Raw genomic sequence first — 25,535 nt, forward strand, 5'->3', positions numbered from 1 at the left:
TTAGTATATCTTTATGTTTTCCCCCACTATGTTTAATATTTAAATATAATCTACAAATGTCTCATTTATGCATATTACAAAATTTGTTTATTATAGATAAAGGAATTTTACGGCTATTCTCTAAGCTTACACAGCATTTTTTGGAAAAAATATCTGTAGTCGCTCTGTTCTGTAGTCGCCTCAGGCCAGTCGTAGTTCGTATTTCGGTTACAATTTGAAATTACGAAATTCGTTATAACTAGTTGAGACTTGAGAGTACTGGAGACTCAATATTTAAATTTTATCTTAGTCCGAACCATTTTAATTAGTAATAATCTTATAACATAGTAGTATTTAGTGAATTGGAGTGTTTATAAATGTTGCGGTCTTAACTATAAAATGTTTTTTCAGGTGTGACGAAAATGGATATGTAAATTGTTGTTATGTTTTAATATAGGTAGTAAGTTTTATTTCTACCATTTGTTTATTATAGATTGAGAATACTCCCGAACGTATAAGAAAAGCGCGAAAACCTAAAGTTGAACCTCAAGCGTCGCCCAAGGAAGAATGTCCGCGACTCACTTTGGCTCCGTTTACCAGACCACCAAAACTTCTTTTCGAGAATGTGGTGGTCGGGACGTCATGCGAAAGATATTTAGAATTGTTTAATCCTTCAAAAGAACATCAAGTGGTATGTACTTCTATTTATTTTATATATGATATCAAGTTTGTGATGTTTTTGAATTTATAGTAACAATGAAAATATAATGAAACGACTAACAAACATTTCAAATATTAACTAATGAGTCTTCAGCCCCAGATAATTGTCATTTTTCATGACAATATGTAAATGATTCTTTGATTTTAAATATATTTATAAATAATTATCTGGCTTTGCCTTCTTCCAGCTCCTTGCAAGGAACAGAATGTAACTAGACAAATGTTAAGTCAGGCCCAATTAGTAGACATTTATATTTAAGTGTAATATAAATTATACACTTATATATTTCATGTGTTTCAATATTGTTTCTAAATCTTACCGTTACATGCTAGCTTCTTTACTATATTTTTCTATACCATATGAGCAACTGTAAATTGCTTTCTTATTATTTTATTTATAACTACTAAGTTAACAATACTTATAATATTTTTACTTGCATGGTCTCATTCAGTTGACTGAACCCACAACAAAATGTCTAATTTAATTATTAAGAAAGCCTTTATTCTTATTACTTTAAGACTTATATATATTGTTTACAGATAACATTAAATAAATCACTGCCTGGTTTACATGTTGATATGCCAGAGGGACGTGTATTATTAGACTCGGAATCATGCTACTGTCTTACACTTATCTGGACACCATTAGAAGTAATTTCGTGTCGAGAAACCTTAAGGTTTTCTAATGAAAAGAGGGGACGATTTGATATTGTTGTAGTCCTTAAATCTATTTTGGTAAGTTTTATAAAAGTAATCTGTAATTTATTTATTATCCAAAATAGCTATTTTTATATACACATTATGTATTGAAATAACAATTTATGGTAAAATTTTAAAACTTTAAATGTACTGGCCTATCTTATCAGTTTAATAATTTTTTATTTAACTTATAAAAGTTTATAATAGAAAATGTATAATTACATAAGTAGGAACTATATACTACAAAAATGTACAAATTTCTTACTTTTGAAATTGGAAATTTGTAGAATGTATCAATAAGCTTACCAATTTAATTTCAGCCTGTCAAATCTAAAGCAAAACCATCACCTGGTAAGATAAAAAAGAAAATTTTGAAGAGGTCTCCTGGTAACATTTGTAAGAAAAAAGTGCAACTTCTTAAAAAAGAAACTAGTGAAATTATGAAAACTGTCAATATTACTCAAACTAAATATAAAGTGCTGGTCACAAATAGTGATGCAGAGTTCAGAGACTCACCTCCTATCCAAAATCCATTTGAAACTGACGATACAGAGTCTTTTAACACTTCAGAAATTTTCCCAAACAAATATAAACAACCAGCAGAGTTGTATACTACTTATGATAAACCAAGCAAGAATGAAGTAACCAATATTTTGAAAGCTTCTAATAAACAGAACCTTGACAATTCCATCTCTGACTTGTTTGATAATATAACATTTACACCTTTAAAGAGTCTTCCGTCCAAAGTAGAGAAGTTGGATAAAGGTCCAAAAATTGTGTGTAGTATCAATTCTGTCAGTGACTATGATGACAGCTTGGATCCTTCAGAATCCAATAAAGAGAATGAAGTGCACTCCATTGTATGCATAGCAACATCAAACGCAGGCGAAAATAGATGGTCCTATACCCAACCTAAGTTTATTCCAGAATTTGCAACACCTAAATTTATTGAAAAAAAGATTCCTAAAACTTCATCACCTAAAGATATGAACAGTCCTAATTTCTCTATTAATACTGACTACTCGCGCATCAGTGATACATCGTTCTTTCCTCAACGATTTTCAACTGAAAGGAAATCTTGTTTAAAACTTCATAGCGAAAATCATGATTTGGATGACCACAAATTGAATACAGACACATTTACAAAGGAATCGCCGCTTGAGCAAAACATTAATCAAATTGACACACGCCATTTGACAGCCATAGAACCACGGATGTGTAGACAAGCCCTGTTTCGAGATCAGGAGAACAGATTGTTCAATGAAAGAAACATGTGGCAGAGTGATTTCAGGTCAGAGATGAGATCTCCTCCCAGATCTATTTCACCACCATTACAGTCAATTCCCGAGGAAAGTATGCAGTTCTCTGAAACGTTTGAGAGAAACAATCCTCACATGGAAACATTTGCCATCAATCGAACATATAACAAGCCAGAAAAGTCAATGAATAAGTCATCAGTATGGTCAAAGAAAGCTATAGTTAAGTCAAAACCAAGTCTCCACTTCAGGGAATCGATTTCTAAAGTAAATCACACTTTTATCTCAAATAAGAGCACTGTCCAGAATTTATCACTTAGCTATGTCCCAAATGCATACTCACAGTCCCTTGTGACAAATCCCTTTTCGTCATTAACTCCCTTCTGTGATGAGGCTTTGATTAGAAAGTTCGAGAAAGACTTTAAAGATTGGCTTAACTATATTCTAACACCACCAGATTTAGAAACTAACATTGAACAGAAAATTGATATTGCCAAGGTTTGGGTGGAAAACAAAAATGATGTTCCGACAGCTCCGACTAAAGAAAAAGTGTGCAGTTCCTATCACAACAGTCATCGCTTAGACGGTCTTAGAAAGTCTGCCAGAACATTACTTAATTTGCCAGAGATAACGGCAGTTATAAAAAAGTTGAATCTTCAAATCGATCGTGAACTGATTACCATAAGGGAAGATAGAAGCATACATCTTAACGTTGGCCTTCAGAAGACCATAATGGAAATCATCTTGTCGTATAACCCACTCTGGCTGCGTATAGGCTTAGAAGTTATATATAACTGCATATTGCCATTGAAATCCAACAGTGATATTGTGGGATTAACGACATTCGTCGTTCAAAGGATGTTTAGGAATCCACTCCTTAAAAACAAAAAATCTAAATCGGCGCCAAACATGCAACATCCTGCGTATGTAGACGCTGTTAAGAAGTCCCTCTTAAAGAAGTTTTTCCTCCTCGTGTACTTCTTGGATAAGGCTAAGGAAAAGAAATTGATATCGCACGACCCTTGTTTATTCCGACGTAATGCGTTGTGCAAAGAAAGTAGAGAGATATTGATTAGATTCACGAGGGAATTGATAGCTGCAATTGGCGATATAAATAAGCACTTACGTCCTACGGGCTACGTTGTAACTCATAAGCAGACCTACCTAGATGAATACAAATATGGCGTGAATAACATTGCCGTAGATCTGCGAGATGGCGTTAGGTTAACTAAAGTCTCGGAAATTATTTTATTAAAAGAGAATTTAATGAAACAATTACGGACCCCAGCTATATCTCGGTTCCAGAAAATACATAACGTTGATGTGGCTTTGAAAGCTTTGAGGCTGGAGAACTTCAGCATTGAAGGTGAAATAACAGCTACCGATGTAGCTGATGGACATCGGGAGAAGACCTTATCACTTTTGTGGCAATTGATTCATGTGTTTCGCGCTCCACTGTTTGAAAAAGCTGCCAATGTTATACAGATGTGGTGGCGGAAGAAATACGAAGTTATTAAGGAAAAAAGAAGAATCGAGGAAGAAGAGATGAAGAAAACCTACAATGCAGCAAGTATTATTCAGTCTTGGTGGCGGCAAATACAAAATAAGCGCAGATATGAAGAAAGACTGTACGAAGTTACTCGCGCCACGATAATTTTGCAGAAATACTGTCGAATGTGGCTTTGTCGAACATATTTGGTGCATATTAAACGCAGCGTATTAAATATCGAAACCTGGTATCAAAGCATGAAACTTATTCGAGAAGCAAAAGCGGTATTGTGTCAGAGAAGAGAAAAGCGTAGACAGAAATCGGCGATTCTTATCCAGTCGCAAATGCGACGTTGGATTTGCATGAAGAAATATCAAAATCTAATTAATTGTACAGTCAAAATACAGACACTCCTACGAAAATATTTAGCAAGAAGACAATATCTAGAGCTGAGAGCTCAAACAGTTTTTATACAAAAACGCTATAGAAACATCTTACTAACCCGAAGATTGTATCGCGAATACACAACACTTAAAGAGGCAACGGTAACATTGCAAAGAAGTTACCGAGCTCAACTTTTAATGAGACAATATAGAACGGAATACAACGATTTGAGAAATGCTGTTATTATAATACAGAAACGTTATTTAGCCCGAAAACGCATGCAAGCTGAAAAATCTCAGTTTGATACATTAAAACGTTCCTGTGTTATCATTCAAAGACGGTTCCGAGCGAATTGCTTAGGCAAAGAAGCACGGACAGCATATATAAAACAGCGGCATGCTACAATAAAAATCCAAGCAAATTACAAAGCCTGGAAAATTAGGCGGGAATTCCTACGTTTGAAGCGAGCAGTTCTAACTGTTCAGCGCAGATACAGAGCTCAAAGGAAAATGCATCTAGATAGATCTAATTATATTTTACAGAGAAATGCTTGCATTATTATTCAAAGATTCTACAGGGCATACAGATTAGGCAATGCAACGCGCTCCAAGTATTTGAAGGAACGGAACGCGTCACTCAAAATACAAGATTGGTACAGAAGCTGCAGGAAAAGACAATTCGCCATGCAAGAGTACATTGCGATGAGAAATTCTGTTATTACAGTACAAAGGCGTTTTAGGGCGCAAAAGAAAATGATACCAGAAAGATGCCGGTATGTGATCCTAATAAATGCCTGCATTACCATTCAAAGATTGTATTTAGCACGTAAGTTAGGAAGAGAAGCGCGAACGAAATATCTTCAACAGAGAATTGCTATTATAAAAATTCAAACATGCTACAGAGCTTGGAAGGCAAGACAAGAATATACGCGTCTAAAGCAAGCGGTTATAATTTTCCAACGCCGTTATAAAGCCCAAAGAGAAATGCGTCAAGAACGATCTAAATACATTATACAACGAAACTCTTGTATTTCTATACAAAGATTTTACAGGGCGTATAAATTAGGAGATGAGGCGCGATGTGCATATTTAAAACACAAGAAAGCAGCTATAAAAATCCAGGCCTTTTATAGGGCTTGGAAAGGTAGACAACGTTATATGAGTTTAAAACAAGCTGTTATGAATGTACAAAGCCGGTTCAGAGCTCAAAGAAAAATGCAAATGTATAGAACGCAATATTTTTCTCAGAGGACAGCTTGTCTTTCAATTCAAAACTTCTATAGGTCATATAGACTGGGCAAACAAACTCGGGCCACATATCATAAACAGAGAATTGCCGCTATAAGAATCCAAGACTGGTATAGAAGTTGCAAGTTGAGCAAAAAATCTAGAGAGGAATATTTAGTTATAAATCAAGCTGTAATTACAATACAACGACGTTATAAAGCTCACAAAACGATGTGTATTGAGAAATCTAAATTCGATGGCATGAAACGCTCCTCATTGGTGATACAAAGATACTTCCGAGCCTATCGATTAGGTAAAGAAACCCGTAAGAAGTATTTAACACATAGAAATGCTGCATTGAACATTCAAAACTGGTATAGAAGTTGCAGAAAAACTCAGCAAATAAGAAACGAGTACATACGTCACATTCAAGCGGCTGTAACGCTTCAGAGACAGTACAGAGCTCAGAAGAAAATGCACATTGAAAGACTAAAATACCACAGGATAAAAAATGCTGCTATTACCCTTCAGAAATATTACCAAGCCTACAGATTAGGTAAACAAGCGAAAACAGCGTATTTGCAACAGAGAAATGCCGCTAAAATAATTCAACATTGGTACAGGAACTGGAAAACTTGTAATAAAATAAAAGTGCAGTATCAAGAGAAGAAAAAAGCCTGTGTTACGATTCAAACAACATACCGGAGTTATATTATTACGAAGAAGCAAAGGGAGCAATATATTCAAATCCGTGAAGCTACAATTTACATTCAAAGGTTCTATCGCTCTTATAAAGAAACCAAATTAACCAGGCAGTACTATCTGAGTTTAATATCATCGGTTTTATGTGTCCAAAGAATTTATAGGAGCTTATTAGCTATGAGAAAAGCCAGAATTCATTATCTATTGCAAAAGAAATCGGCCATCATAATACAGGAAAGATTCAAAAATATTCTTGCTATGCGAAAGCAAAGAGCACATTTCCTTGAGCTCAAAACGAAAGCTATCATCTTACAAGCGTGTGTACGTGGGTTCATTGAGAGAAGGAAGTATCAAACATTCAAAACTGCCGTCATAACAATACAATGTATATATCGTCTAAGAATGACTAGGAAATTAATTCAACAAAATAAACAAGAGAAAGCGGCGATTTGTATACAGAAAAATTGGCGAAGATATGTTGCGATAAACAAATATAAAATTGTTTTACAAAGGGTAGTTCTGATTCAAAGATTATGGAGAGGAATGATTGTAATGAGGCCGATTCGTAGGGAATTTTTATTCAAGCGAGAGCTGATTACTAAAATACAGGCACAAATGAGAGGGTACTTGGTGAGAAAACACTATGAGAATAAGAAGGAGTATTTGAAGAAAGAAAGGGAAGAACAAAGACAGCATTGGGCCGCATCTAAGATCCAAGTAAGATAGATTATCAAATTTTTTACATATGAAATATACAGCATATCACAATTTTACAACTATTTTGGGCAAATGAAACGTTGTTTAGTCCGCTAAATGTGTTTTGCTTTGTGTTATACATGCGCAATTATTTATTGAAGTTGTCTATCTACGAGATACGCGAGCCTGGCGTTTAGTTTCTATGGACAGGAATCACTTTACATCAGTTGAGCCTCCTGCCCGTTTGCCCCTATTCTTGAAAAATAAGGCAATAAAATAAGTAAGGCAAATGTAGTTTTACTTACGATGTCGTTTGGGGGCGTTCATTTATCGAGTACGTCCAACCAATGTAACGTTAACTTAAAACACGTTATAAATAATGGGTGAGAGAATGACCATTCTGAAGGGGAAAAAAATGTTACATAACGCGTAGTTAATAAATAACTGATTTTAATACATTTCAATTTTGGTATTAATTATTGAAAAATATACCACATTATATATTTAAATTAATCAAACATTGTCATAGGCTTTATATAAAGGGCACAAAGTTCGGAGTACCAGCGATAAGTGTATGGCGGAAATTCGTCAAAGATGGCGCGAAGGAAAACTGCATTCTACGCAAAGGTCCCTCGCTGAGAGAATCGAAGAGGCCTTCAATATATTCAGGACAGATCTTTTCAACATTACAGCTGTTTTAGAAGCATTTAGGACTTTAGGTAATTTCTTTTTGGATACTTCGTCTCAATCTCCTGAAATAAAAGAATTTTAAAGCCTTGGGGTGTAAAATACTGATCTCACAATCTCAAAATAACTTTATTCATCTAGCTAAACAAGTACACTTATGAACATCAACAGAAAATATGTTAAATTAACCCTAAACTTACATTAGTAGTAAGGCAAGAAACTCTCCGCCACTCTTTTTAATAGCTAAGTTTTGAGTCATACAAATTGTTTGAACTGAAGCAAATCAATCCCAAGGATTAGGATCATTTAAACAATCGTCCAATTTATAAAAAAAACTACTGATCCATTTACTTTTAACGAGAGCTATGAATTTATTTAGTGATAATTCCCTAATTTAGCTTGGGTGTTTGTAGTAAAAACTAATACAATTTCCATTTAAGCAGTGGTTTATCGTTTGGAGCCTCGAGTATTATACTGGTAAACGTCACTATTTGTTTTTAAATCGTTTATATTTTTTGGTTTATCTATAAAATAAATATATACATATGGTGATCTATTGCCAATAGGAGCCAAATTGAAAAAAAACGAGTGGCGCTGCCTTTCAGGGTTTTAGGGTAGAGTATCTGTTTCGTAATCATTCGTTTTTTTATAGGTAATATAAAATAAACAATATAAAAAGAGGCTAGAGAGAAAGAGAGATATATTTATTTTTTTCAGAGCTTACCATAGTCTTATGGCCCGAATCGTTCGCCATGAAAGCCACTTTGCTCATACAAAGTGTGTTCTACTTCATGGCTTGTACCAACCGATCCATTTCCAGTGTCGAAATGCTAATGTCAGGAGCTACCTTTCTTGTCAATCTGGCGAGGTACCACGTCACAGGACCGAAGTCCTATCAGGTAATTTATTTACTAAAATTTTCAATAATTCCATAAAATCTTTGTTAAACCTTTACCCTGGCTAAAATAGGCTATATGCGATCAATAGCCGAGACGCAATAAAAAAGTATTTTATGCCTTATCTTCGGCAAGTATGAGCTCACAATTTTTTTTGTATAAAGTTTGACATTTTGAAGTGCTCGAGCCGATATTGACTTGAGATATGGTATATGGATCTTAATCTGACTAGTTTGTTTTGTATGTAGTCGAATATCAATAATAGGGAATCTGTCCATTTAATTAGGTCCATATTTCTTTATGTCCCACGAGATTTTTCGAGGATGTAGACCTAGATATACCATATATTTGACCGCAATGGCGGATTTAGAAATTTTCAAGGTATAGGCTGTGAAGTTAGCCCTTGCCAATTGCAGAAATCCAACAATTTCGTTTAAATTGCACGTAATTTATTTTTGAGCAATTATACACACCATCCAGTTCGCAGCCTCCCATCCGCCCCTCCCACCAGTAGTGGGACTGGACTGATATGTATAGGTTGACAGGGAAAACCACTTACTGCAATTTCGCTCTTTTCACTCATACAAAGTGTGGCCGCAGAGGTCGATTACTAAATAAAACCGTAATTTTCTATGAGGTAGCAAAAAATATCGCTTAACAAATTTGCCGCCTTAAAATCTGCCGCTCTAGGCTCCAGCCTAGGTAAATCCGCCACTGTTTGACCAGAATTCAAATTAAAAAAACGAACACCAAAAACATTATTTTTTCATTTGAACTGTGATCCAAGAAATATTATTATTATTACTTTACATTTGAAACTTATCAAATACAATACATAATTACAAATTTCCGTCAATTCTGCTTGATGCGTTCTAAAGCCGATACAGCATCAATCTCCTTCCTCCACTAGTAATAAATCACTCACTATCTTCGCTTTTATCTTCGAATGTTCCAATATCGTATTTGAGACTGAATGAATAAATACGTATTAATTTTTTGTTGTAGCGAGATCGAATTTCAGCGGTGTTGAAGTATATGCTGCGATTCAGCAATATCGAACCTAATTTGATTTGCCGATTTGCGACTTACATTTGGCTCTATTCGAAATACGAGTTTACAAAGAAGGTAAGTTAATAATTATGAGTTGTCTATGGCAAGGTTTCTCAACGCCCCACAGAGGGGCAATTTCATTGTTAGGCTATTCGATTTTTTTTATTATTTGGAATTTGAATTTTAGTTTTTCATTGTTCTAAAAATTTACATTTTACTTTACTTTGAAAATTTACACTTTCTTAAGTGAACAATTGTGAGTTGTGAGTGAATGAAAAGTGAGATTTTTTAATAAAATAATTTAAATTAACATTAAAAATTAGACTGAGTTTATTATAGTAATTGTAGTAAGTTTGGGAAATACTGGTCTGTGGTATTCGCGAGTAACAAAATATATAATTTCTCTTGAAACTGCCATAAAGTTAAAACTATTGCCATAATAAAAAAGAAAGATATCTTCATGTCTCTAATATAGAAATAAAAATGTTTCCAATTAAACAATAATTCACTAACCAAAGAATAGATTATTTTGGCGCTTACTGTTCAATATGTCAATGTCAATTGATTTATAGTCGAGTTGTGTTATGTATGACTCTGGTATGATAAAAACGAAATGTTTTTTGAAGCTAGGCAGTATGTATTAGATAAAAATTCGTCAGTCATGGAGGAAAAATTATCAATCTAACAGACGCAACAATTTATCATATCTGCCTCTGTATAAAGTATGAAGAATTTGTATGTTTTTTTTATTTTTGAATTAAAAAATTTACTAATAGAAATGTAGTTAAATTAAAAAAAATCTGTATAAGTAAAATGTTAAATTAAAATGTCTGTTAACAGGATTTGACAAAGTTCCTCCAAATACCAGAAAACCATAAAACACTGATCGCAATCAAAAACAGCACGAGCCGAATGAAGAAAATGGCGGCAAATTCAACAAAACCAAAACTGACACAAACGCCAAACAGATCTTTTACTCCTAACGAAAAACCGAATTTTAATATGAGCCTAAGAAATGTTTCTCGTAAAAATACCACAATTTTGCCAAATCTTAACCCTGACTATGGAATCGAAAGGAATGACAAGCCGAGATTTTTCTTGGACCCGGAACAGGCAATTGAATGCATATTTATGACATATAACTTATAATATATTTGTTTTATAATTTAAATAATTGTTTAATAAAGGACTGATATGTTAGTGGCTTGATTCTTGTATTTTAGCAGTCATAATTTATTTGCAAGAATATTGTTGGTAATCTAAACTTTGCATATTGTAATTGCGTGCAAATTTGTCTTACATAATTATACATTAGCAAACTTCTAACCTTGTAAAAACTTAGGACTAAATTATATTGAGTGACGTTGCTGGTAGATGAGAGTAACTTTCTTAGTTGATTTTAAAAAAGCAAGTATCAATTTTAGATTTAATATTCTTGGAATTAAATATTTGAGTATGATTTAGGTTCCAGATACTAAATCATTGAGATGATGCTTTTTTATTTATGTCACGTCCAGTAGTTTTTGAGATTAGGTCAGACACATTTTTGACATTTTAGAAATACGAGAATCGAGTCTCTAATACTTTGTATGTTGGCTGAAGTGAAGTGAAGTGTTGAATTTACATATTTTTTTTAGTAAGGTCGATTTTAATATATTAAGAACGCTATATCTCGTAGGTGACGTAGGACCCTCTACAGTCTTCACGTTAATCAACGAAAAATTTAATTGATTCTTGACTTTGCCATTGTTATCGACAATTGAGTTGTGATAGATAAAAATCTAGATTTAATGTTGATTTCTCTTTGTCTTTGTAGTAAACAAAAGTCAACTAATAACGGATATGTTTAAAAAAAACCTGTTTTCGTTGATGTAATACAATTTGGTCATGGGATATAAGTATTCGTAGCGAAATATTATTAATTTTGTAGTATAATGTTGAATATTATAATATAATTGAAAAATAAAATGGTGTTTTATTTAACTTTCTTTACTTAATACGTTATAAAAAACTGTTTTATGACGAATAAAAATTGAATGCCTTTCAAACAAAAACTAAGTTTTTACTATACATATCTCTTTCATCTATTGTTAATAGAGAAAAATTCACAAGCTTTTTCGGCATCAACTGATACGGGCCACTTTAATGATAGAATCTTTAACATATTACTTGTTTACAGAAGCTTTATTTAATTTTGTCTGTCTGTACGTGCACTATCATAGCTACTTTCACAGAGTTTCTGTCCTTCGGTATTCTGCTGTGGGGTGTTGCTGCAGAAGTTTAATTCGGGTTTGTGGTGCAAAAGCTGGTTGTTCGGTGGATTTATTGTGTTTCTACAAGGCTACAAGGGAATCGGTACGGAATAAGTTTAAGGAATTAAATATTAATGCACTATCTGGTTGATATATTCTTGAAGCCTTTTTTATGAACACAAAATATAAGGGATTTAAAAACAAATGGTGACTCACCATTATCATACTCTAAAGAAAACTAATCGAAGTGTACGACCAACCAGGCTCCAAAAGATAAACCACTCCTTATATGGAAATTGTATTCGTTTGTACAAAAACTCCAAAGCGAAATGAGATAATTCTTACTGGATAAATTCAAAACTCTTAAACGTAAACTACTCAATAAAGCTTTTTAAAAATTTGATGCTTATTAAAATTATCCTAATCCTTGGGAATGATTTGCTCGTGTTCAAATATTTATGGCTGCTTTGCCTTACAAGCAATTTGTGTGACTCAAAACTGCGATTAAAAAGAGTGGCGGAGAGTTTCTTGACAGTTCTTCTCCCTCCCTTGGCTTGCGAACTGGTAGTAAATGTAAATTAAGAACCAATGAAACATCTTTTCTGTTGACGTTCATAAGTGTACTTGGTTACCTATATAAGTAAATTTATTTTGAGTTTTAGTTGGTAATGATTAAAACTATGTATAATCGAAATGGCATTTTTTTATTTAAATCTGAATTCTAAAATCAAACAGGATTCTAATTTTGATAACTCTATGGAGTAATTTGTAGTGGACCTAAGTTAAAGCAGCCTATAACAGTCATGACATTTCAATTGATCCATGACATTGACAAAATGGAAGAGTCGAGATTCGAGAACTGTCAGACCGTGTAATGGCTATTGAAAACATTGAAAAGTTAAATATAGATAATAAAACGCTGCTGCAGTGTTAATTATTAACAACAATTCCACGATATTTTATGCTATTTTGTATTTATTATCAATTCTTCTTAACTCCCAAAATTCCTATTAAATTTAGTGGAAGTTTTGTAAGCTAGAGATACCCATTACAGCAGCAGACTACGGATTACAGCATTGAAGTTCTAAGTTAATACTTTAATGCCATGGATGAATTCGTAAACTATATTCTGCTTATTTTAGTTATACTTCCTGTTATACTGTTTATAAATTTATGGGCTGGTATTGGTTGGGAGCTGTTTGTGAACAACTAAGGATGTTGGCCAGGATAAATAAGTAGTCAATACTTAATAATATCAATTTTAATAATTCGATTTCCAAATACATTTATTTATTTATACTAATATTGTGATTTATTTACAATGTCTGATTTAAGCATTGTTGCTGTATTTTTCTTTATACTAATAAATATCATATTAATTATAATAAAATAATATAGAATATTGTTACATTTTTCTGCCCAAAATTATGTAAGCACAAAAATAATATAATAATTTTATCACAAAAGTTGTAGCATTTCCACTTCTTTCAACTGCTGACTGCTTACACCGCATGTTAGAATAAGTATTGTCTTTGGTTTCAAGTATATTGTTAATTAGTAAAAGAAATAATTTACTTCTGATGTTATATCTGAGCCATTACTACATATATACTTTTAGTATCACAGTTGGATGAGGCATCTGGTGAATATGATTTTTGTAATTAATAAAAAATGATACTCAAAATAAATCCTATTTGGCTGATCTTGAAATTGCTGAGCCAAGCGTGAACTTTAAGAAACAAAACAATTTCATTTAGCTAGGTACTTAATACAGGAATGTATATAACTCTTGTTACATATTTTCATGACAGCATTAGAGTATATAATAAGATATACCTAACATATTAAACTGTGAGATTACATCTTGAGCAATTCAAATAAAAAACAAGTACAATTACTATTATTGCTAAGGCAACATGAAGTAACTATGTCTTTTAGTAATGTGAGTATCAATAATTAACAACTAAAACTAAATTGGGAAATATTATGATGATTCTAGTTTTAATCTTAAAAATAATATTATTGTCTGTTATTAAATATGTTGGCATGCCCCAACATGTTATATTTCACTCGACAATAATAATTCCTCCATTCCCATGTGTCCTCTATGTCTCCACACTCTGTACCTTGCTATATCTTTACGGGTGACCATTCCTACTACCTGTTACAAACAACAAAAAAGATATTCATCTGAACTTGCTTGACCTATGTAGCTAGGACATAAACTTAAAAAAACTACTTTTATATGAAATTGTTGTGCTCCTAAAAAAGACTGCTATGGTTACATTAATACAAACACAGCAGTTTTCTAATGTAACATATTGTGATTATATTGTATTATTTTGTAAAATAAAGGAATAAAAAAAACAAAGATTGCTTTATGTATGTATGAAGCCACTTCGAAACTCAAGAGTATTTTAAAACTAACCAGTTTTCTATGTATGTGATCAACCAATTTACGTTTTTTTGATGGCCTACGATAACAAGACTTGTTCTAAATATTACGACCATATATCAAAGACATATTGGATATATGGAGTCAGTTCACTCTGAATCTTACTCTGTGTACATTTCAGTCATGACAGGTCTGTCTGAAAAAAATGGTACTTCTTAAACATACCTCATTGACGTCGTTGACAATAGGCAAATGTCTTAGGCCTAACGCCCTAAAAAGTCTAAACAGGCGAGGCAGTGAGGCTCGATGTGGTAAAGTGTATGGAGACGGATTCATGAACGGACGAAGATCTATTGTACATGTCAATTCCCATTCAGATATATCTAGCTGCAAGAAAAATATATATAAGGGATTATTACAAATAATCAATTTATTCGAAAACTAGTATTGATTTGATTGACGATTTTTCAGGTCCGTTTGATATTCGAATAATAAAAAATCAATTGACAAATTCGCGTACGTCAAAGTGACAGTGACAGATTAGGCCATGAACTTATAGAGAAATTAAAGCTATAAAGATCTGCGTTTCTTCGTCAGAATATTATTCTTTAATGGTTATATTAAATTAAGTATATATTAACCTCTTCTATAGATGCAAATCTCGGATACTCCTTCCTGAACATATTCATGTCGACTTTGAGGTTCGACCAGGTAGTGTTGGCATTTTCATTATATATTTTGTTCTGTATAAGTACTATTAACTGAGAACGAAGAATCATGCCACGCAATCGCTTATATGTTGTCACTTCATTCTAAAAATATAACATTTATTAAGACAACTCTTCAGTCGCTTTAATTTGACTAAAACATCAATTTGGAACAATATTTTCTGTAATAAAGATAAAAAAATACGATTTAGCACTGAGAATAGATCCTTACAATTAAGAAAGAAAAATAAATTCTTAAAATTTTATGAAGAGGTAATCAATAGCATTCGGAGGGTTCGTGCTGGATTTCTGGTGAAATATTTTTTCGATTTTTAGTTACTTACACTTACATACCCTATATCTCATTTGGTTACGAGATATTAAAAGCATATTTTAAGCAACAACCAATTCTAATTTTAGTAATAAATTTTATTTCCTTATATTGTTAATATATAATAAATACAATTCTTTACAAACCTCATCAGCCAGCGGCGGATCGACAACAGGGAAGCCACTGTACGTAACAACTTTAAGCATTTCCACAATATGTCCGACATTCTCCACCGTCCGAAGGGTGAAAACCGGATGTGACATTACTTCGGACGCATAAATGTTGTGGGCCAGTGGAGGGGGTTCCCAAGGGAGAAGTGGGACTCCCGCTAACTGAATTAAGATGTCGTAGATACCCTAAAAAAATTGTTAATACATTTCCGGGACCAAAACAGCCTTAAAATCATGGACTAAACATTGATATGTATTGAATGTTAATAACCGTCTTAGTTGCCATGGCTACCACTTCCTCTACATGCAAAAATCTTTGTAACTTTAGTTGACGTTTAAAAATGAAGGTTAAATATTTTGGGACGAGCGAAGAGGTATTAATAGAATATAGTATAGAAATGATATTAAGTTAGTCATGTGACACACAACTTTAATGGAGTATTAATAATAATAATAATTTATTGCAAGAATATGGTACAAAAAGATGGTACGCTAGTAATTTCGCATATTCTACCATACAATGGCGCGCAAATGTGTCTTTGAAGGAATTTTACATTATTAGACATATTAAAATTAGTCAATTCTTATATTATTTGTATCGTACATATCATACCTTGAAGGACAGATAGTTTAACATATAGCGATTTATATATTATTTAAATACATATAATTCTATAAACTTATTATTATTTTAATGAAATATATAAACATATTCTTAAGAAAAATAAACATGACTCATTTTGTTGCTTACTTAATATTCACGTCAAACATCTGCCCTAAGGCGAGACGAGTCAGAGTACGGAATATAAAACTACACGCTCGCATTTCGCCTAACTTTAAAGTGATAGTTTGCGTAAAATCAGTGAACTGTAAGATCTGAATTATAGTGAAACAAGTGAATGGAGTGTTTTCTACCTACTGATTTCCTATATAGTATTCCTAAAACATAAGGCTGTTTCTAAAAGTCTTTCGTTTTATGCAAAATGTATTCTAAAAGCAAATTAAATCAGAAATATAAATAAACTATTGTAAAAATACAATTTTCATTCTACTTTAAGCCGTTTAAATGCCAACATGTAAAAATTAATAGCTTATGAACTATATACTATATCTTTGGTATATTTCTCACAAATTATTATTATTTTAACCCAAAAGCCTCTTTACAAACAGTCTTTAAATACCAGGCTCTATTGGATTTGAGAAATATTCTAGTATTTATGTTTGTTCACAAATGTCTCAGAAACTAAATGATATGAAGATGATCCATTTATGATATGAATATTATTTTGTATTTATATTAGCGTATATGCAAATTTCATCAGAATTAGTTCAGATTTTTAGATATGGGTACGTATTTCTATAACAAAAATAAGAAAGAATGGTTGTTTATAAAGTCGGTTAACGGACGATAGTTCAACAAAATTATTGTTTAGTTAAGTCTTCGAGTGGAAGAGATGCGGCGCAAGCGTACAATGAGCGTAACGGGACAATGAGTCACGCTTTTTCGTGCGTGCAGTCGGCGTTCATCGATTTATTAGACGTTGTCACGTCAAAAAAAAAACGAATTAATGTTACCTCATTGAAGAAGTCCCCGATCCACTTAGCGACTACTAGAGTGACTATAATGGGCAAAGCGTTCGATATCTGTCCCGTTGTCTCAATAATAATGACTGTCAAGGAGATTGTCATCCGTACAACACCACCTAGTTGAGCGGCCGCACCGATCAAAGCGTATTTTGCTGGGTTTATACTCTAAAAATAGTAAAAAAAAAATGTTTTACATAAAATTAATTGTATAAGTGTTAACTATTTTAATTTTCTTAGGTTGTGGAGAGGTAAATTGATAAATTAAATCAGCTTAGACAAGTAAAAAGGGGTAATTTCTGAATTAGGATTATTAAGATCACATGAAAACACAAACACCTGACGTTATTAGTACAATTTAATTTTTTTCAATAATTGTAGTAATATTCTTTGTAAATTTGGCTTTGGCTACATTTTACATGAAACATAAAAAAAAAGCTTTGGATTATCTATAAACATAATAATTATTTAACAAATTATTAAAAAACCTTTTCGGCCTCAGATTTCTGTATCTGTTTCGAGGACATTTGTTTTTTTCTAATAGACAAGGTGATCAGCCTTCTGTAGCCGATACACGCCGTCGATTATGGGTCTATGTCGGTTTTCTTACAATAATTTCCATTGTACGAGCAAGTGTTAAACGCGTACATAGACAATAGATGCGCAGCCGGGATCCGATCCTACGACCTCAGATATGTTACAATTGCGACACTACTCTCAGTACTATACATTTTTAAATAACACACTATAAAATTTTTAGAGTTAAAAAAAAGAATCCATTTCTGTGTGTGTGTCCTTTCACTTATTAACACAAAATATATAATTTATCTTTTCATATTCAGTATCAAAATTACTATCCTATCCTAAATCCTAAACTCTTTTCTACATACCCCAAGATGATGTTCATGTGTGTGTGTGTTTGTTTGTGTATGTATAAGAAATACTCACCATAGACGGTATCGCATATTGAATCCAAATAGCCATCAACCTCCCCCAAGCGGCACCAGTCAGTAAATTCGGTATAAAAAGACCACTGGAGACGGCTAATCCAAAAGTCCAGGTGGAAAGTAGGAAGTACGAGACCACGAATATCACTAGGGATCCTGGTTTGTAGGAACCCATAGGATCGTGGAGGAATGACCGAACGGACGCCTCTGGGGTTTGGAACCATATCGCAGCCATTGCGTTATATTCGCCGTCGGCACAGAATAGCTAAAAGAAACAAACATACATTAAGCAGAAAACGGCCGAGTCATAATACTCACAGAATCCCGATTTAGTGTCGAATAACGTAGAGTTTGAACAATTACTGACCTGCAGAGGCACCTTAGTGGGATCCTCTCCCAAAGGCCGACAGTCGTTTAGAAGGAACATCATGAGGAAGCCGCAGGTGGCACTGACAGCTGCCACCAGACAAGCTTCTACTACGCGTAACCATGGCTCACCTAGATACCTTCAAAGTTATTGTTTATTACCACAAACAAACAAACAATTCTAAAACGGCTTAATTTTTTTTATAGGACTGGATAATGTACAGGGTAACTTTGAATAGTGATATTTACATTTCGCCCATGGACACCTACAATGCCGGGGGCTAGTGTTGCCATTTTTTTAGGGAATGATACGCTCTTTTATTAAATGAATTTAAACAACATTTATTAACAAATTACAATAACCCATATTTTTCTTTAAAAAAAAACAAAACAAATTTTCTTGTGTATACTATATATATAAATCGCAGACGCACAATCGAGACTTCGGAAAAAAATGTTTTAAGTTGAGACTAGTAAACAACTTTTCTTTTGGTATATTTTTATATGTTTGTAAATACTAAAAATGTATTCACAATAAATTATAGATAGAAAAACTAGACCGATTTTTTTTGTCATTTTATTTGAAAAATACGATAAGACCTCTAAATTCGGCCCTGCATCCGCGTCAAGAATCTCGACCACCATTAAGGTCTTTAGAAATGTTTGTAAATAATTAATTATCCTTTGATTACGAGAAATATATCGAAACAACAAAGCAACAACCTCTCATATTGGGTAACTATTCAAAAATTAATTTTGACAATTGTTAAAAAAGGTTTCTTATGTAAACATTTAGTAGATTTTATTCCAATTAGAATTTCATAGCTTGTTCTTATGAGAAGGCATTCTACGATTTTTTTGCTATATTTCACTAGCTCTTTACAAGATCAGTTTAAAAATTAAAATATTATTAACAAAATACAAAATACAAATTCTATACTTATAAAGTTTGTGTTATCTCTGGATCCACTGAACCAATTTTGATTTTTTTTTCACCAATAATACGTTCAAGTGTCATAGTATATATATTAACCCGGTTTTGCATAGTCGGAGAAAGCCGTAGAACAAAAAAGTTTTTTTATGAACGCTGCCTTAACGACGAGAAAGTCAGGGATGAGATAAACAAATGACTGAGTCCTAGTGAAATGTTAAACAGCTTGGTAGATACAAAAAAGCTACTTATATACTCTAACTCAACATAAAATAACTTCATTCATATAGGTAACCAAGTACACTTGTGAACGTCAACAGAAAAGATAATAAATTGGTTCTAAATTTCCATTTACTACCAATTCACAAGTCAAGGCCGTAGAGCGGGCGTGAATATATCATCCTTATCTCTATATAAAATTCTCGTGTCACAATGTTCGTTCCCATACTCCTCCGAAACGGCTCGACCGATGATTATAATTTTTTTAATGCATATTCTGTAAGTAAGTCTGAGAATCGGCTACTATCTATATTTTAAACCCCAAAGTGATAAGTGGTGTCCACCCCAAATAATTTATAATTTTTTAGAAAAAAAAATTGTTTTTATTTTTTTATGATACAGCATACACAAATACATACAACCCTAAATTGTCATCAACACCTATTTTATTGTAGTAGATAGGTTATTTCTATTGAACTAAAAAAATGTTTCCTATAAATAATATACGTGGCAAAACGACGTTTGTCGGGTCAGCTAGTATTATATATAAACAAGTTTTCTGCCGCTTCTATCTGCATAACTAAAACACGGAATTTATTGCCGTTTTCACCAATATCAATGATACACGAGGAAGGAAACCTATAAATATAATTACCTCATTCTAAAAACAGCCAATTTATAATTAATATAATTCCAGAGGGCGCCCAACAATCCTCCGATAACACCAAATATTATGAACACCGGCAATTCGTAGACTTGAAATGGAAATGGCTCCATTTTGCCGAGATTCAGGAGACCTAAAAATATATGAATAGGTATTAAATATTATATTATATTACTAGCGGACAGATTGAAGCGCCATCTGCGAATCTAAACCATCCAGAGCGCCACAATCGCATACAAAAAATTAATTGACAACGGTGCAGCAGCAGCTGTTTAAAAGGAGTTCGGTGACATACACACGTACAGTAGAATTAATATAGATAAACATTATGGTATTCTTACAAACAAGTAGTCTATAACAATATATCTCATTTTTTTAAATAATAATGTTAAATGTTATGTAGAAGGATTTTTGGACTATCCTACCCAACCTAGAGAGTTTTCTAAAGCCCTCACAAAGTTTAAAAAATACAAAATTTGATAATCTGAAAATGACACAATTTATAAATCAAAAACGGCAGGCACCATCCGTAACAATTTTTTTCCACTACCCTCAATCTATTATAATAATATAATGAATAATGTATTATAAAAGTCTAGTTACTACTTAGTACTAATACTAAACTACGTAAAGATGGCAGACCGAAGGCTAATCACCTTGTCGTTGTCGCCTTAAAAAAAATGCAATTATCTAAAACCTTTGTAGGCCACTATTTACTATTCAGCCAAACTATATTCCAAAATGATTAATATGCACTGAACTTATTGAAATTATAAATACCTGGATTACTTAAGTCTCCGGGATGACCATGATAGGCAGATAAGGCAAAATTGAGAGTAAATGTAGATACTACTGTGCCAAAAAATGTCCGCCATGTTAGGGCCTGGTTCCAAAAACTGGTGCCTTCTTCGAGGGAAAATAGTACGCCACCTGGTGATTGTGAAAACGGTGATAAGTGAATAATGACGTTTTTTCTTTTGTATTTGTGTAGTAAAAAAAAGTTTCTGAATTATATGTAATTTATAAAATTTTATTGAATTGCCAAATTAAAAAAAAATATTATTCTAGTGATTTTTTTAAAGTCTATTTAGAGAACCTAAGCGTGGCTTCAGATTTACTCACAAACAAAAAAAATTGCCAATGCAAAGAAATGGTTTTAGGGAACAGTCGGTTGTCACTTTGACAATTTACCTCAGTAAATAATTATAAAATTGACAGACAGAATATTTAATTTTTACCTTTCTACCACCAAAACTTTTATAAAACCGATATTAATTATGAAGTAATCTATGACATAGCAACGTTTGCCAGATCAGCTAGTATATCTATATAAATTGAATTGAATGATTCAGTAAACATCCTGTCGCTCTGAACTTTTATACCTACTTAATTAACTGAATGCTAGGGGTGTCACTTATACGGCAGATTTCAAAGCAATTACAAAACTTGCGTTGTGTTTCACCTAACGAAAACTTATTGCAAAAGTACGTCTCTACTGCGTACACGCGCCAGACCACTGCACTCGTCACCGATCGTTCGCTAACACTCTCCTGCTAGCCCCGCGAGTACCGAGTAATTTGTCAAAAATCAGCGCTGAGACACTCTTACCAATAGGTGCTCCAAACGCAGCGGAGACTCCAGCTGCAGCGCCTCCAGAAACAAAATCTCGTTTTTCGTGATCTTCACGAAAATACTGAAATATCTTGAAGTCCTTATTGAATGTTGTACTCTTGCCTTGAGAGATACCTGCTGCCACTACTGCTCCACAGTGAATCATTGGACCTTCCTTTAATAAACAAAATTTTATGCTCTAATATCTTCAGTTTGTAGACTATAGCTAGCAGTTTTTCGTAGTGTGCATAAAGTGCATATGTGTATATATTATAACGTAGGTGGTTAGTAAAGTTGATGAAAAGGTTGAACATATCGTGAAGTGGCTAAACGTAGATTGAAATATTGATCATGCGATTCTATGATCTGGTCACGGCATATAAAAGGAAAAAATGTTGTTACCAAAAAAACAGGAAGAATCTCTATGCGTAATAACTGATAACATATCATTTAATATAACTTTGCTGCTTCATACATGCTTCAGGATACAAAACAACCAGGAAACTTAGTTGGATAATATTGCTTACATGGTCCAGCTTTTTTAAAAGTATATGAAGAGCAATGTTGCCACTATAATATTACATTAACTATAATAATTGAACAATAACCAAAAACTGTAAAAAATACAGAAGATGCAAGAATTACAATCATTGCAAGGGAAGGTTAGCAGTATAAGATGGACATAAATAGGCATTTATAATAGAAAAGCAGTGTGTCATCGGGATTTTGGCAAACACTCTACTTAATTGTAATAAAATCTATTTTACCTTTCCTCCAGCTAGTCCACCGACAACAGCGCTTATAACCCCAACAGCTTTAACAAATAGAGTTTTGATTCTTACAACCCTTGGGACTTTAACTCCATTGAGATAACACTTCACTTGAGGTATACCGCTGCCTCCTGCGACAGGCTGAAACATGAAATGGTTTAGGAAGCTCAGATCAGAAATAGTGGCAGATTGAACACTGCCATAGGAAAGACCCAGGGTGTGTGGTAGGGTATCTTGTAATTCAAACAGGTTCTTACTTCTACAAACTAAGTTTTCTATAGGCCACTTATCTTAGCTACATTTTTATCAAATCTACAGGTTAAATAAAAGAATTAAAGAAAGGTACTTACCTCAATATAAGCAACAAGCATAGATCCAAAAAATACAATAGAGATATTGGTCAAAACCCACAACAAATATGGAATATACAGTTCATCTAGCAGTACATATTTATCTACAGCTGTGTGTTACTAAGGAAAATTATATATGTAGTTTATTAATTATAGTTATATATCATTTAAAACATTACCATGTAAAAACCCTAATGAATCAGTAGTAATGAATAAGTAAGCAGTATTTGTTATCATAGACCCAATAAAGACCTATCTATGCTATAAATCAATTATTAATTAACTTTAAAATTATCTTGTCTATAAAATGTATTAGTGAAATTGAAACAGAAACAGAGAATTAACATGATACATCTGACACTTCATACATACTAATATTTCTTTAATATATAAAACATGTTTCAGTGTCAAAAGGATACACTTCTTAAGTTGTTCATATTTAATATTTGAGAATTCTTCAATACAAATGTCAATTATGAATGCAATAAGGGCAGTTATTACTCCTATTAGTAACACTATAAACCATCTTGCTATATCCTTCCATATAATAAATGGATATCCTCGTTTTCTCTCTTCATCTAAAAGCAAATGATTTTCACAGGTATCATAATCTAAACTCTGAAACAATAGATTATTGTGTTTAAAAGAACTTTACAAAACATATTTATAACTATTTATTTATTAGTAACATTAGACCTTAATTTAACATTTTATATTATAATTTACCTCTTAGTGTTGCAAGTATTAAAGTTACAATAAGCTAGGTACGAACCTCATATTTAGCTGATAAAATATTCATTGAACCAGGTTCAATTTTTTGTATAGGCTGTCTGCGTCTAACTCCGTGACTGCCTTGTAAGTCATCTTCCTCAGATTCCTGTTGCATAACATTAATTATATAATAATATATATGGTATGTGTACTACAAGGACACCCATAAACCATAAGAATTTAAATCATTCTAAAATACATTATAACTTGCCTGGATGTCTGTTGTCTGGTTCAATTCTGCATAATTTGAAGTACTAGCCTCATCATTACTGATTAATTGGGCAGTATCAGATGTACACTCGCTCGTAATCTCAGTGCTCGAATTACTCATTTTAGTATGAATAAATTTATACAATTATGCCTTTTACAGATAGTAAATTACATTTTCAACATATGTATACACATGTTTAAAGTTAAAGATACTCCAGTGACTTATTCAACATTATGTAAAAGTTTAAAATAAAATATGAAAATGACCTAAATAAAACAATTATTATTTTTGGTTTAAACTTTAAAGTAGATATGTCGTATACGCAATTGTTTAATTACCACACCACCGTTATAATATTTAAAATAATTAAAAAAGGAATTCTACCCTTTAAAATAACGCACACGCACAATTTGTTTTATAAGTATTTAGATTATTCGCAAAATGTATAAACAATGAACTGATAAAATTGAACATAAATAATATATACATTACAGGAGAAAATCTCGATTTTTGACTCAAAACTTGACAGTAGATGGTTTGTCACTTGAGTTCCATACTGTGATAACGGATAACCGTAGAGTAAGATCGTTAATAGATATGTTAGAGGCTAAAATATAAGCTATTGTCAGTTCTTGGACACCTCAACTTGATTTGTAGTTGTTGAATGTCAATTGATACTCGTTAATTAACAAATAATTACTCACATAAATAAATTTATGGCATTCATTACCAAAATATCTTATAATAACTTTGTTACTTTTAAAATTACTTGGATATTGTTTTCTTATCATTATTAAAATTAAACACAGATTATTATCTAGTATAGAGCAAAAGAAGGAGCCGGAGAAAAGAGCCTAATACGCATGCGCAGATTAAAAACGTTCTCCTTATCATTATTATTTATCTGAAATAAGAGAAAACCTTTCATGAATATAAGGTTTTAATAAGCTAAAATTAACACTAAAATATGTTTTGGTTACATTAGATACATTGATATAGACACTAACAAAACAGAGTGACAATGTCATCAAGTTATGGCTGATAGTTTTAAGCAAGAAGTTTACATCATTCACCCGCACTAATTTAAAACATAATCTTTTAAAAATTCCGGTGTTTTACGAACGCGGTCAGATCTACGAACTGTTGGCTCCGGCTGTGGTGATGACGGTAACTCGGTCGCTAGCTCTCTGCTATTTTCAAATACCACAGGTCCCGTTTCATTAGATGGAGGAATTTCCAAGTTTTGATCTTCTGTTTCTGGAAGTGGTTCTGCGACGTTATCATAATCAGGAGTATGTTCATTATTTATTCGCAGATCTACCCCTTCTGAACCCAATGGTGCTAGATGTCGATTCGACACCGTTGTTTCTCGGCCATCTGGGAACCGAATGTATGAAAAGTCAGGATTGCTGTGTATCAATTCAACCTCTTCTACTAATGGTTGATATTTATTTGTACGATTAAATTTCTTC

The 25,535-nt window shown here is 32.7% G+C and overlaps 2 protein-coding genes across 3 annotated transcripts; one reads left to right on the forward strand and one right to left on the reverse strand.

Annotated features, from left to right (window-relative positions):
- Positions 1-173: 173 nt before the first annotated feature.
- On the forward strand, positions 174-11,718 carry LOC123711647 (protein abnormal spindle). Its single transcript, XM_045664303.1, has 8 exons — positions 174-390; positions 473-670; positions 1,240-1,434; positions 1,719-7,172; positions 7,681-7,870; positions 8,556-8,737; positions 9,740-9,859; positions 10,625-11,718. Exons 1-8 carry the CDS (start codon positions 379-381, stop codon positions 10,931-10,933), a joined length of 6,660 nt encoding a protein of 2,219 aa, XP_045520259.1. The 5' UTR covers positions 174-378; the 3' UTR covers positions 10,934-11,718.
- A 1,570-nt stretch (positions 11,719-13,288) lies between these two features.
- Positions 13,289-24,596, reverse strand: LOC123711653 (H(+)/Cl(-) exchange transporter 7). Of its 2 annotated transcripts, XM_045664312.1 has the most exons (15): positions 24,064-24,593; positions 23,854-23,958; positions 23,501-23,699; positions 23,082-23,191; positions 22,729-22,872; positions 21,959-22,136; positions 21,131-21,280; positions 20,342-20,483; positions 18,538-18,676; positions 18,172-18,435; positions 17,215-17,391; positions 15,616-15,825; positions 15,073-15,243; positions 14,657-14,818; positions 13,289-14,197 (listed from the first exon to the last, which is right to left on the reverse strand). In XM_045664312.1, exons 1-15 carry the CDS (start codon positions 24,181-24,183, stop codon positions 14,096-14,098), a joined length of 2,373 nt encoding a protein of 790 aa, XP_045520268.1. In that variant the 5' UTR covers positions 24,184-24,593; the 3' UTR covers positions 13,289-14,095. The 2 variants fall into 2 exon arrangements, with proteins under 2 accessions (XP_045520268.1, XP_045520269.1); XM_045664313.1 differs by lacking the exons at positions 13,289-14,197; positions 14,657-14,818 and having other exon boundaries at positions 15,103-15,320; positions 24,064-24,596.
- Between the last annotated feature and the right edge of the window lie 939 nt (positions 24,597-25,535).

This window comes from Pieris brassicae, chromosome 7 (assembly GCF_905147105.1).
Source record: "Pieris brassicae chromosome 7, ilPieBrab1.1, whole genome shotgun sequence".
Classification (NCBI taxonomy): Eukaryota; Metazoa; Arthropoda; class Insecta; order Lepidoptera; family Pieridae; genus Pieris; species Pieris brassicae.

Coding starts and splice junctions, on each gene's coding strand:
- LOC123711647 (XM_045664303.1), top strand. Junction 671..1,239: donor CTTCAAAAGAACATCAAGTG/GTATGTACTTCT, acceptor TATTGTTTACAG/ATAACATTAAATAAATCACT. Junction 7,173..7,680: donor GGGCCGCATCTAAGATCCAA/GTAAGATAGATT, acceptor ACATTGTCATAG/GCTTTATATAAAGGGCACAA.
- LOC123711653 (XM_045664312.1), bottom strand. CDS start 24,183: ATGAGTAATTCGAGCACTGAGATTACGAGCGAGTGTACATCTGATACT. Junction 18,436..18,537: donor CCACTAAGGTGCCTCTGCAG/GTCAGTAATTGT, acceptor TGTTTCTTTTAG/CTATTCTGTGCCGACGGCGA. Junction 17,392..18,171: donor AATATGCGATACCGTCTATG/GTGAGTATTTCT, acceptor TACTATTTTTAG/AGTATAAACCCAGCAAAATA.